The sequence below is a fragment of the Dendrobium catenatum genome, unplaced genomic scaffold (genome assembly GCF_001605985.2).
Source record: "Dendrobium catenatum unplaced genomic scaffold, ASM160598v2 fragScaff_scaffold_2, whole genome shotgun sequence".
NCBI classification, from domain to species: domain Eukaryota; kingdom Viridiplantae; phylum Streptophyta; class Magnoliopsida; order Asparagales; family Orchidaceae; genus Dendrobium; species Dendrobium catenatum.
The window spans coordinates 359745-373085 of NW_021318464.1; the positions used below are offsets into that span (position 1 = coordinate 359745).

The window sequence follows — 13341 nt, forward strand, 5'->3', positions numbered from 1 at the left end:
GTCGCAGAATATAGGCGATGGAATCACAATGCTTTCGTGTCTCAATACTTCACACTAAACTCATATAAGGCAACATACCCCGGGCTTTTCCATGTTGTTCCCCCTAACGATGTTTTGCCAAATTTTAACGAAGCAGCAGGAATCATACCATTACTTACACCAGCTTTTAGGAGACGTGCAGGTAGGCCAAGGACAACTAGATTTCATAATATAATGGATGAGGCACAATCAACCTCATATAAACGGTGTGGACATTGTAAGAGAAATGCTCATAATAGGGCAACGTGTCCATATAATCCGGCATCGTCGAGGTATTAAAGATAATCTCTTTTTTTTATTATATTAATATGGGTTACTTCTGAATTTTACACTTAGAGAACTCATTTAATTTTCTTCTTGAATTAAAGATACGGTCGATAGATCGAGGCATACTGATTTTGATCGGCGACAAAGGTAATATGGTCCATAACGTATACAATGTCGATTGCTCCAGCTCGTGATGTGTTAAGCTTGTGAGACTGTTTCAATGGTCAAAGTTGTAAGATGTGTTGATGTTTGAAATTTCAAAGTTGTAATATGTGTTAATGTTTGAAATATCCAATTTGTTAGATGTATTGTTTAATTCAGAACTCATTAAAGCTGCTCTCAGTTTCACCAAACTGTTGGTTGGGTAACTTATGATATGTACATTTTATTATATTTTATTTTTGTTAAATTAAATATTTCGCGTTATTACATTTTTGCATCACTTTTTATTTTAAAATTTGGGCGAAAATTAGCGTCGTTCGATAGACTACTTTGTGATTAGTTACTGTAATACCAGTGTAACATAAATCTAAAAAAAGGCACGGTCTGTCACAAATCTCTAAAATTTTTGAAATATAGATATGGCTGAAAGAACGAGGCGACGACATGGTGAGCGTCGAAGCACCCATGACGAGCATGCGGAGGAGCCGGTTTGAGAAATGAGCATAGCATCGCTTGGGGCATCGCATAGGGCTCATGATCCTGATCAGGTTTAAATTTAAATCATATATTTACGGACTGTTTTACATATTTATCTTTCTTTTAATTGCTTCTTCTTATATCTTTGCCACTGGCTTCTCCATTGGTTGCTTCGACACATTTACAGACAGCACGTGAGTGGCCAGTGGAATGCCCCCGCATGATTTATGTTCTAAGAAACCTCGGACTACATAACATTCGGCATCTACAATTCATACGTTTGGATCATAATCTCATAACAGCACTTGTCGAGAGATGGTGTCCACTTACGAACACCTTTCATTTCACGGTTGAAGAGATGACAATAATGCTGCAAGATGTACAAGTAATACTTGGACTGCGAATTGATGGGCCAGCCGTCGTGGGACCTAATGTTGTGGGTGTAGGTCGTCGTTGGGAGTCCTAGCCAGAATGCTGTGATGAACTACTTGGTACACATCCAGGACGAGATACTGTGTACCATGCACCCGGTGATGAAGAGGACACAGCCATTTTTAGGATGGGTAGTTCACAGTTCGAGTCAATGCTCCCATTACGTTGGCTCCGTTGGACTTTCTACAGAGATTCATATGAACAGCTAGCTCCTGGTCCTTTTCTTCATCATGTACGGGCTTACATCCTCTTCATGATAGGGTGTTTTTTAATCTCAGACACATCGCGATCACATGTATCCTTGCAGTGGTTGCCCTTACTTATGGATGTGGACTCCTTTGGTCAAATGTCAATTGGAACTGCTATTCTTGCACATCTATATAGAGAGCTATGTAATGCAACCAGGCCCACACGTACTTATATTGCCGGATGTGTTGCATTACTACAAGTATGGTCGTGGGAGAGATTGTACATTGGCCGACCCACGCTGCGTGTACCACAAATACATGATTTTGGTGGAAGACCTCTTGGTTGCAGGTATTAACATTTAATTACTGTAAGAGATTAAACTTAGATGGCATTTTATAATACTTTAATGTATTAAATATAGGTGGGCTGAAGATCGGATACGTGAGCTCCCATCCGGCAACATGTTGACATATCGTGATGCTTTTAACGGTTTAAGACTTACTCATGTAATAAAAATATTTTGACTATTCCCCTTATCAATTTTTGGTATATATGGAATCAATAAAAATCTTTTACTTCATTAAACGTAGGTGCGCATGACTCCATACACGGATGAGATTCTTGCAGCTTTGCCTGACGAATGTTTGGAGGGGAGAGACATATGGCGTGCTCGAGTGCCCCTCATCAGCTGGAAGCGTACCGAGTGGCATCTGCCTGACCGTGTTATGAGGCAATTTGGGGGAATACAATTCACTAATGTTCCACCGATGGAACTAAATTTTAGAAGGATTGATGGAAGAGGTAGAGCTGATCTAGAATGGACTGTTCAGTATCGAGATTACCTAGATATATGGGAAGATAGGAGAGCATATGTAGTAGCAATAACTCCCCCAGAAAGCACAGGTAATCAGGAGTTAGGAACTTACCTACGGTGGTATAGATCATGGGCTTCGATCTATCTGTTACAGCCTCAAACAGAGCCACCAGAAACTTTCTTCCCTCGCTCGCCAGGCGAACGATTGGTGGTACGTCACAATATTTCATATATTTTTTTACGTAGTTTATAAAAACCATAATTTGACAATAATATTTTATCGCATAGGCTGACTACTACATACGTTCGAGTGCTATTCTTGAGCCATTGGCAGGTGGTCAGGGACAAAATGCAAGTTTATTACAATTAGCAGTTGACCAGGTATCAGAGTTTTTTGCCAGAGTGCAGCGTTCAGTTTATATCGACTATACTACTTTTGACACCACAGCAGATGAGAGGAGTCAAACCAGGGCAGAAGGCATCGATTCTCATGGCTCTCAAGGACCAAGACGATCAACTTCTGATGCTCCATCTAGATCCAGGAGAAGTCGACGACACCAGAATACTGAACGAGAACCACCAAGACATTCAATGCACATTCCATCGACCACCTATGACATGTCTGGGGCAAGACCATCCACACAACATTGGAGCCCATTAGTTGTACAAGAGAGCAGTGCACATGAAATATTTTATGGTACACCATCTCAACATCCCACAACACTCATTTTTTCCCATAGCAGTCCCAGAGTGGATGTCAAGTGTTGGGTTACCAACCTCCCCCTTACAGCAAGATATATTATTAATGGGAGGACAAATATCACAACAATACACTGATATGAGGCAACATCAACATGAACTCCTACCAAAAGATGAGGAATTTATTGAGGAAGAGCAACAGCTACAACGACGAAGAAGAAGGGCTCCAGATAGATATACTCCTAGTAGTAGGGCTCTTCCTCGTCATCGATAGATGATCTGTAATAATATTTTCTCTTACTTACGCTTACTATTTCATGTGTATGTGAATATTCGATGATCTGTAAGACAACTTAATAACTCTTATTTATGCTCTCTTATTTATGCTCACTAATTAACTATATAATTAATGAGTACACCAATTTTAGTTCACTATCTTACTCTACGTAAAATATAGTACTCAATACGTATTTGCATACCTGAGCTTAATATTTTTTCAAGTCAGTTCACAACATATTTTGCTCCATGCTACATAGGAATCCACATGTGAAGGAAGAACAACTTTATTATTACAAAATATACCTGAGATCAATGAAACAATGAGAGGCGCACCGACAGACCAACTAATAGAAGTACTCGTTTACATGAAAGTTTGACTTACAGCACAGATGAGATCCTAGAAGCAAAAGCGACAACAAATGAAATTTTAAGATGTCTTCTTCATACTTGGGGGGAAAACGAGGATGTTATCCTGTGGCAAGAAAATGATGATATTATGAAATTAAGGCAATATAAGTCTGGCTATGAACTTCGAGCGGCTGGCTGGAAATTGCTACAAGATAGATTTTGCGACATGAGCGGCCATCTGGTATCATTAATTTTTCTAAAGAGTCGTATTCGAGAACTGGGTCGTCACAAAGACGGTACAGTTGAGCAGGGAATGGGAATATCGATGTTTGATATGGATCACTGTATTTTATATCATTATTGGTGCCCTAAAGCAGATAATTGGCTCCTGGATAACTACAAAATGCTAATACAATGTTCTCAGGATGAAAGGAAAAGAAATTTTTGGGTGGCACAGATTGGAACCACCTTCAACACGGATTTATGTACCACTTCAAATGTTGTCCAACACAAACACAACTTCAAGCTCGTGTACGACATTTGCTTAGGAAATGACAAGGGTGTTCTTCGTGTTGTAATGTTGATGCTAAATATTTATGTTTCTAATTGTTAATCAACTTCTAATTTATTTTATTAATGTGACTCTAGTTCTTTAAATCATTTTTTTTATGTATTATTATTTTTCTAATGATAACTCAATTTGCATTTGCTAAATATTCAACACATAATGTCATCATCATCAAGGACTTCATCAATAAAGCGCTCACCATCAAGGGATTTCCTTCATATTATTCCAAGAAAGAAATTGATCTATGATGGTACTATTCGATTGACAGAATCTATGTCGTATCCTAAGGATGAATTCTTGGAGGAGAAAACAATATCAAATGAAATTTTCGATGTTGTTTACATGAATGGTGTTGGTATGAAGACGATAATTTATGGGATACATATCATGAAGTTATCAAAAGTCGTCATCCAATGTATATGGATGGAGAAACGATTACTAATATGAGCTGGAAATTTGTACAACAAAGGTTTAGGAATCATAATGGTCATTTTGCTCCTATAAGTATTCTTAGGACAAGAATTGGTGAAATCACACGGAAAAACAATGGTTCTGTTGTAGTCAATGTTGAGAATCCAATATATAACTGATGTGCAACATTGTATTCTTTATAAAAAGTGACATACTTATCAAGATGCATTTCTATCAGAAGAATATCAAGAGCTGAATATTATAGATGGTAAAAAGGAGTTCTTAAATATAAAAAATTGGCAATACATACAAAAGCAGTTCACAGAAAAATTCTTATGATGCCCAACTTTAACCCAACTCCAAGCGCGTATGCGCATAGTACTGAGCAAAATGTAATAATATTTTATTTACCTTTCTTCAATTCTTATCATATGTATTTCATTTTATTACTGAACTTATCCTGTATTTTCATGAATTTGTGTTAATTATTTTTCCCACTATTTCAATTCCAATTTTTCTATATAGAAGATGAATAAATTTAAATTTGTTTTGATTTTACAGGTTCATAGCACTTTAGCCATCATTATTCAATTTTTTATTTAATAATTAAAAAATATAACAATGATAACCAAATATAATTTATTAAAAAAATAAACATAAATTATCCAACTAAACTCTAAAATTATACCTACTTTAAAAGTTTAATTTTTTTTTAACTTTTCTTAAATAAATTATTTTTCTTTTTTTCTTTTTAATAATTTTTTTTTCTTTTCAATACCTAATTCTAACAATTAACAAAACTTTAATAGTGTAATTTAATATTATTAACATGTTTATAAATAACAAAAATAAATATTAACTAAATTATTTTAAATTTAAATATTAATACTTATGATAATATATATTACTTTGATTTCATATTTATATTTATATTTATTGATTATATTTATATTTCAATCTTTATCAATACACCTAATTATTATTGAAAAAACAAAAAAAAATACAAAAATTAATTATTTGCCAATCATTAAGACTAACCAAAATTAATTTTGACATAATAATTAATGAATCATTGAAAAATTCATTGAAAAATGATTTAAATTGTTTTCCCGATATATTGATTTAAAATTATTTGTCAATCACTCTCATCTCTCAAAACCTAAAAAATACATTCAGCACATTCTAAATAATGCGCCTGAGTATTCGGTAATCCACAAATAGTTGTACTATTTGCATAGATCTTTTATAAACTTTATTATAAAAAAATATATTATGTCTAATTTAACATCATATATTATAATTCAACTTATATTTCATTGAATATTTCTAATATGTTAAAAATAGATATATTAAAAAAAAATTTCCTATACCTTTATTACTTTTATTCATTCAAATTATTTTTGACATAACTATACATAAAAGGTTTTAGTATTAAGATGATATCATTTTTAAAAATTAATTGAAAAAAAATTACATTAATGATTACAAATTATCTAACCAAAATTATTTGCACTCAGGTAAAAACATATACATAAAAGTTTAAAAAATATACAATTTTTGAAGATCTCAACATATCATTCCTTCTAAATATAATATTTAATATACTAAAAAATTTTTGATTTTCCTAATTTATTCAGCAAACTCAAATGCCCAAAACCTCTAAACATTTTCACATACCCAACGTGGCAATCAAAAACATAAAACACACGGAAAGCCTCAACATATTTACATGAGGCCCTGAAATCCAGAAAAAACAAAGTTTCTATTTCACTTCTCTATCACGTGTGGGCCTGAATACGAGAAAAATCAAATCGCCTACAAGGAAAATTTATAAATGAGAGGAATACGCCGGCTGATAACGCGAATTCCATGTCAAATTGAAGAATACGCTTAATAAAATGGCGCATTCTATGAATGCGCCTACCATTCTGGCGCATTTGATGCTTCTTAAATTTTTTTAAAAATGTGCTCGTTCCACTAAATGACACAAAAGAAGCTTGTTTCGAAAATTTCGCCTAAAAAGTATCACTTCATTTATGTGAAATACATCTTAATGGGTTAATGATATCAACCATACAATTTAGACTTCAAAAATATGATACCTCAACTAAATTCAATCATCTGTCACTTCTTTTTTAATACATGAAAAAGGATTCATAAAATCGACTTCAAGTAGTAGGATAAAGACTTGATATTGTTGTTGTAGTATTTCAATTTTCTTACACTTTCTGGCATGATATATAAGTAAACCTGTCTTTACATTATATGAAATTGGAACATGATATACATATTTTATGTATATTCATAACTTTTATTCTGCATTCCAAGATATAAGTCATGCCATACATAAACTTATAAATATTCATTAATACCCATCTCATATTCTACCTAACCTTTGAATATAGTAGTAGAGCTATCTCTAATCAAAGTTAATAAACTTCAAACTTTAAGAAATGTGAATGCAATTCTAGATTCAAGTTTCTGACTAATAGTCCCAAAGGCCGCGAAACCTCATTTGATATCAAGAAGAAGATCATTTAACTTGTAGTAAAGGTGTTTTGGAGGATAGAACGATAATTCTCAATTAACAGTCAAAATTATCAGCCCAGTAATCCTTCAAATATGATAATAGTTGGGAATGAATGCGACTGCATGTTGCTAAAATCACCAAAATGGTAGGTTTAAAATAAGACCAATCAATATTGATACCGTAGTTCTGTTGGTTTAAAGAAGTTGGGTAGGTTCCAAAATAGATCCCTGGTGGTCTATGCTTGATAAATGAAAAGAAAGAACAAGGAACTCTTAAGAAATTCGACTTATAGGAAGTGACTAGTATTTCCCAAACGAAATAATCGAAGTCTTCATCCTTATACTAGTTAAACCAAATAAAGCTAACAAAACAACTATTTTAATTTAATAGTGCGAGATGTTTCCAAAATAAAAGTGATGCGGTCAAATGCTTCAATAAATACTTTTTATGAATGTAGATAACGCTATTCAAAATCAACATCCTCATACATGCCAATTGAAAAAAACTTGTCGCACACCTGCAGAAAGGTTCCATGTACCACACCTGGGACAAGAATATCCCAGCCCAATGAACCTAGTGTAGTCTTTAATGCTTTCAGAAGTAAGGTACAAAGTTTTGAAACCTGGAATATAACGCTACAAAATAAATTCCAATCAAATTACATAGGAAGTTATAAATAATAATATTAAAGAGAAAAGGCATACGCATATGATAGTCCTTTAGGAGGGAAGATCAACTTGATATTTAAAAATGAATTAAGAAGCATTACCCTGAACGTATTTCAGCTTCAGTGTATGTTCTCACACTGTTCAGTGGAATTCCAAGTGCTTGCCCTAACCTCTGCAAGCTCAAGAATAGCAGATGATTATCTCAACAGTTTTAACATTTAACAAGGCACTTGCAGAAGCAGTATTACTAAAACAGGCTTCAATGAGTAGAATCAAGAAAAAGCCCACATGCATCATCTAAATTAGCAGGATACTGTTATCAACAAGACTACCCCTATTCTGCAATCTGCAAAAAAGAGGCCTACATGCAAACAAGTTTTGGAATGAAACACCAAGACCAGCCTAAACATTAAAAATGCTATAAACTATAGCTAAAATAATAAAACTTAAATGTATGATAATTCCTATCATGTTTACTACTGAGGCAAGCAATTCAAATTTCATCACCTTAGGAAAATTAAAAAAGATAGAAATGATTATCAGCTAACCTCGACTTTATCAGGAAATATCTCTAGCAGTGCTTCAGAGTACTCTTCAGTCATCCTCCTTGCTCTATCAACAGTAGCCTTAAGCCTCAGAGCCCAGATATGCTTTCCATCCTCATTGCCTGATCGGATATTTGAAAAAAATCATTAGATAACCGCAACAGTAGTTTGTAAAGACAAACAGCACTCAATAATCATGTAAGTAAGCAAACAAAGATTCATGAAGCGTACCTTCTCTTTCAGAAAGACCTTCTAGGTCCCATGCAAGAATTTCACTTCCTATAGCAACGCATTCTTCCTGTCTCCAACCTGAAAGACCAACCTGGCGGATGCCTACAATAAGGGCACCAAGTGGACTGTGCCAAGAACCGATGTTTCCCGAATTGACATTGTTTTCCAACCAAGATGATCCTCCAATAGCTTCAAGCTCATTAAGAAACCTAGAAAGTAAAAAAGTTTTAAATAAGACCAACAGGAGAATCATAGGGCACAGTAATTAAGAAAAAAGGAGGAAGGTGATTATCTCGGTTTAAGCTTCAGAGGTCAAGATAAAAAATTTCCACAGCTAAATTCACAGACTATGTTTATAATGTATTGAAACATGACGACAAAGAAAATCATCTAAATAATTTTCCTGGCATAAATTTCAATCAAGGGAAACATCAATAAACAATGACATACCAGTGACCATGAAATCTAAAAGAGAGAAATTCTTGATAATTGTAAAACCCGAAAACGACGATCATAGGTCGTCGCACGCATTTCGATGCATCACGACGAAACTTAAGTGAAAATTTAAAGTTAACGAATTTTGACGGAAGTAATTTTATAAAATTCTACGCAAAATTCTGATCAATTTGGTATATGGAACTTGTATCCAATTTCGCTTAAATTAAGAGATAAAAATTATGGAAGTTTCTAAATACCAAAACTACCCCTAATATTATAAATTATAATACGAGAATGTGCATGATAATACGGAGTGCCCAAATGATAAAGGAGCTTGAAAAAACCAAATGGTAAAGGGGCCCGAAAGAGCTAAATGGTAAAGGAGACTCGTTAGAGCCAATGGTAAAGGAATAGCCAAATGATATGAAACTATGCACCTGATCAGTATAGAATTTATGGGCACCTCCGAGACGGATGATATAATAGACATTATGCATAATATGGTTTATATATGTTTTCTACGAAATATGAAAGTTGGTGTTTGAGGAAAAACATTAAGTGAAAGGTTTATGATTGAGGAAAGTTTATGAAAATATTTCTTATAAATAATGTTATGAACTTATGCAGAAGTAGCAGAAACTCGGAGAAATAATGATAATAACACTATGAAGTCATTCGCTTAAATGATAGAAGCAATGACTCAGATGATAAAGACCTCCCAAACTCAGACCAATGCAGTGGAAGTCGTTCTATGGAAAAGAACTTAAAACTATTTCAAGATATGAAACCTCCATTATTTTCAAGTGGCAGACCTATAGAGGCTGAAGATTGGCTGATGCGTATAGAGAAAATTTTGGAAGGCATGTCTTGCCAAGAAGATAGGAGAGTAACACTTGCTGCAGAAAGGTGGTGGCATAGTTAGTTGCAAGAAACTTTTGGAGGGCGGCCTAGTAATCAAGTCTTCTAGAAGGAGTTCGTGAAAGTATTCAGAGGCTAGTATGTACATATGTCAGCTAGGAGACGGATGCAGGATAAATTCAACATATTGGTTCAGAGAAATCGATATGTTTCTCAGTATGAGGTAAAGTTCACAATGTTGTCCAGGTATGCCCCACACCTGAAACCTAATGCTGAAAAGAAATGTTATCGCTTTTTGACTGGATTAAAGGACATAATAAGGCAACCTCTCATTCCTTTTGGAATTGAAGATTATTCCACTTTAGTGGAAAGAGCGAGAATGATTGAGATAGACATGTAGGCAACTCAGAAGATGAGGAATTTTCAGAAAAGGAAGATGGAGGGCAGGTCAAAGCCCTCTCAGTTTTCTCGGTCTTCTCAATCTGGGGTATCTACTTAGAAGAAGCTCAAATCTAGCAATTCTGAAAGCAGTACTTCAACTGCTACTTTATGCAGTAAGTGTGGGAGAATGCATAAGGGAGAGTGCTTCTGTGGCACTAATACTTATTTCAAGTGCCATTAGCCTGGACATATGGTGAAGTCTTGCCCTCTTTTGGGACAGAGATCTGCTAAAGAGGTCAGGTCAGCCAACAATACTCAAAGAACAACTGGTAGACTAATAGCTATGGAGTCTACAGCTTCTGTGCCTTCTCAAGGTCAGACTCGTCAGAATGTTCAGCCTCGAGTCTATGGATTGTCCCAACAAGAAGCTAAGGGGTCTCCTAACGTTGTTACAGGTACATAATTTAATTAATGTCAATGAAAGATTTTATATGAAATGAACGAATAATGAATGATATGTCTTATAAATGAATATTGTGACTTATTTATGATTAGGGACAATCCTTATGTATGATAGACCTGTTAGAGTATTATTTGATACTGGAGCGTCACACTCCTTTATTTTGGAAGAGTTTGTTAGATCTACAAAATTGCTTCCTACAATTATGTTAAAATCATTGCCAGTTCTAATGCCAAATGGAAATAAAATGGAAACAGATAGGAGTTGTCAAGTGAACATGATAATAGGTGATAAAAACTTAGAAGCAGATTTGATTGTTTTGCCATTGTCTGAATTTGATATAATCTTAGGCATACATTGGTTATCTTGTCATTTCGTGACTATAGATTGTAACAAAAAGAAGGTTAAGTTTTGTATGCCAGGGGAGAGGAAATTCAAATTTCAAGGGGATAAAGGAATAACAATTATGATTGTATCATCCCTGAAGGCTTTTCAGATGTTGAATAAAGGATATGAAGGCTTCTTGGCCTATGTTAAGAAAGAGAAGATGGCAGAAAGAGAGCTGAAAGACATCCCTATTATTTAGAAATTCTCATAAATATTTTCAGATGATTTACCTGATTTACCTCTAAATAGAGAAATGTATTTCTCTATTGAATTAGTGGTAGGAGATGAACCTGTTGCTAAGACTCCTTACAGAATGACAATAAAAGAACTTAAGGAATTTAAGGAACAATTGAAATAGTTGCTTGAGAAGGGATTCATTAGGCCTAGTACCATCCCTTAGGGTGCTCCTGTTCTTTTTGTGAAAAAGAAAGATGGAAGCCTAAGGCTCTACATAGATTACAGAGAATTGAACAAATTGACAGTGAAGAATAAGTGTCCTCTCCAAGGGATAGATGATTTGTTTGATCAGTTGGAAGGTGCTTCAGTGTTCTCAAAGATTGATTTAAGGTCAGGGTATCATCAACTTAAGATTAAAGAGGAAGACATTGCAAAGCCGCTTTTAGTACCCAATACAGGCATTATGAGTTTATAGTGATGTCTTTTGGTTTGACAATGCTCCTGCAGTGTTTATGAATCTCATGAATAGAATCTTTAAACCATTTTTAGATCTATCCGTGATAGTACTCATAGATGACATACTTGTTTACTTCCCAGATGAAGAGATGCATGCAAATCACTTAAGGATTGTGTTATAGGCATTGAGAGTAAATGAATTGTATGCTAAGTTCTCCAAATATGAATTTTGTCTTAAGAGAGTAAAATTTTTTGGACATGTGATCACTGATGGGAAGATATCTGTGGATCAGCATAAGGTGCAAGCAATAGCAGATTGACTGAGACCAGCTACAGTGACTGAGGTTAGGAGTTTTTTGGGATTGGCAGGCTACTACAGAAGGTTTGTTTAGAGGTTTTCACAGATAGCCACTATCCAGATTAACTCAGAAAACATTGAAGTTTTAATAGACAGCTAAGTGTGAAGAAGCTTTTCAGAGATTAAAGCAGTGTTTGATAACTACTACAGTGCTGACTATTCCCTCAGGGTCAGATGAATTTCAGCTCTATAATGATGCCTCGCATAAAGGGTTGGATTGTGTACTGATGCAGAATGGAAGAGTCATTGTTTATGCTTCTAGGTAATTGAAGACTCATAAAATGAATAAACCAACCCACAATCTGGAGTTAGCCGCAGTAATTTTTGCTTTAAAGATCTAGAGACATTACTTGTATGGAGTACAGTGCAAAGTTTTTACTGACCATCAGAGTTTGAAGTATATCTTCACCTAGAAGGAACTGAATTTAAGGCAGTGGAGATGGTTAGAACTCATTAAGGATTATGAGTTGGACATTAAGTATCATCCGGGTAAAGCAAATGTAATTGCAGATGCTTTGAGCAGAAAGAATTTTGTTAGTGCAAACTGGATTATTACACAACAGCAAGAATTGATAAGCGAATTGGAGAAATTAGAAATTTCAGTGGTTCAATCCAATAATGCTGAGATTGTAATGTGAAATCAGACTATTATCTAATCAACTTTTCCAGAAAGGGTACGAGAAGCTTTGCCACATGATGCAGATTTTAAGAAGATACTGAATATGGTTAGTGTGGGACACACTGAATATTTTGATCTTTATGGTGAATGGTTACTTCGTTATAAGGGTAGATTATGTATTCCAAATGTTAATGACTTAAGAAAAGAAATCCTTTAAGAAGCTCAATATTCTAGTTACACCATTCATCCAGGCAATAATAAAATGTATCAGGATTTAAAGGAGGTGTTTTGGTGGCCATGAATCAAGAGAAGTGTGGCAGATACTATATCAACGTGTATTTCATGTCAGATGGTGAAAGTCGAATATCAAAAACCAGGAGGATTTTAATAGCCCTTACCTATACCTGAGTGGAAATGAGAAAATATTGTTTATGGATTTTGTGGTTGGTTTACTCAGATCCAAAAGAGGATGTGATGTTTTATGGGTGATAATTAATAGGTTGACTAAGTCTGCACAATTTTTACCTATCAAACAGACTGATCCAGTT

At 34.6% G+C, this 13341-nt stretch overlaps 1 protein-coding gene across 2 annotated transcripts in view; it reads right to left on the reverse strand.

The window, feature by feature from the left end:
* Window positions 1-13341, reverse strand: part of LOC110093579 (phosphoglucan, water dikinase, chloroplastic) — a 130139-nt gene that overhangs the window by 56413 nt on the left and 60385 nt on the right. For both annotated transcript variants that reach the window (XR_003700409.1, XM_020818510.2), the window contains exons 10-13: window positions 8660-8868; window positions 8432-8550; window positions 7985-8055; window positions 7733-7850 (exon numbers count right to left, since the gene is read on the reverse strand). Coding sequence is in view for 1 of the 2 variants with exons in the window: in XM_020818510.2 (XP_020674169.1) it covers window positions 7733-7850; window positions 7985-8055; window positions 8432-8550; window positions 8660-8868 (517 nt within the window). In the remaining variant the exon portion in view is untranslated. The remainder of the gene's footprint in view (window positions 1-7732; window positions 7851-7984; window positions 8056-8431; window positions 8551-8659; window positions 8869-13341) is intronic.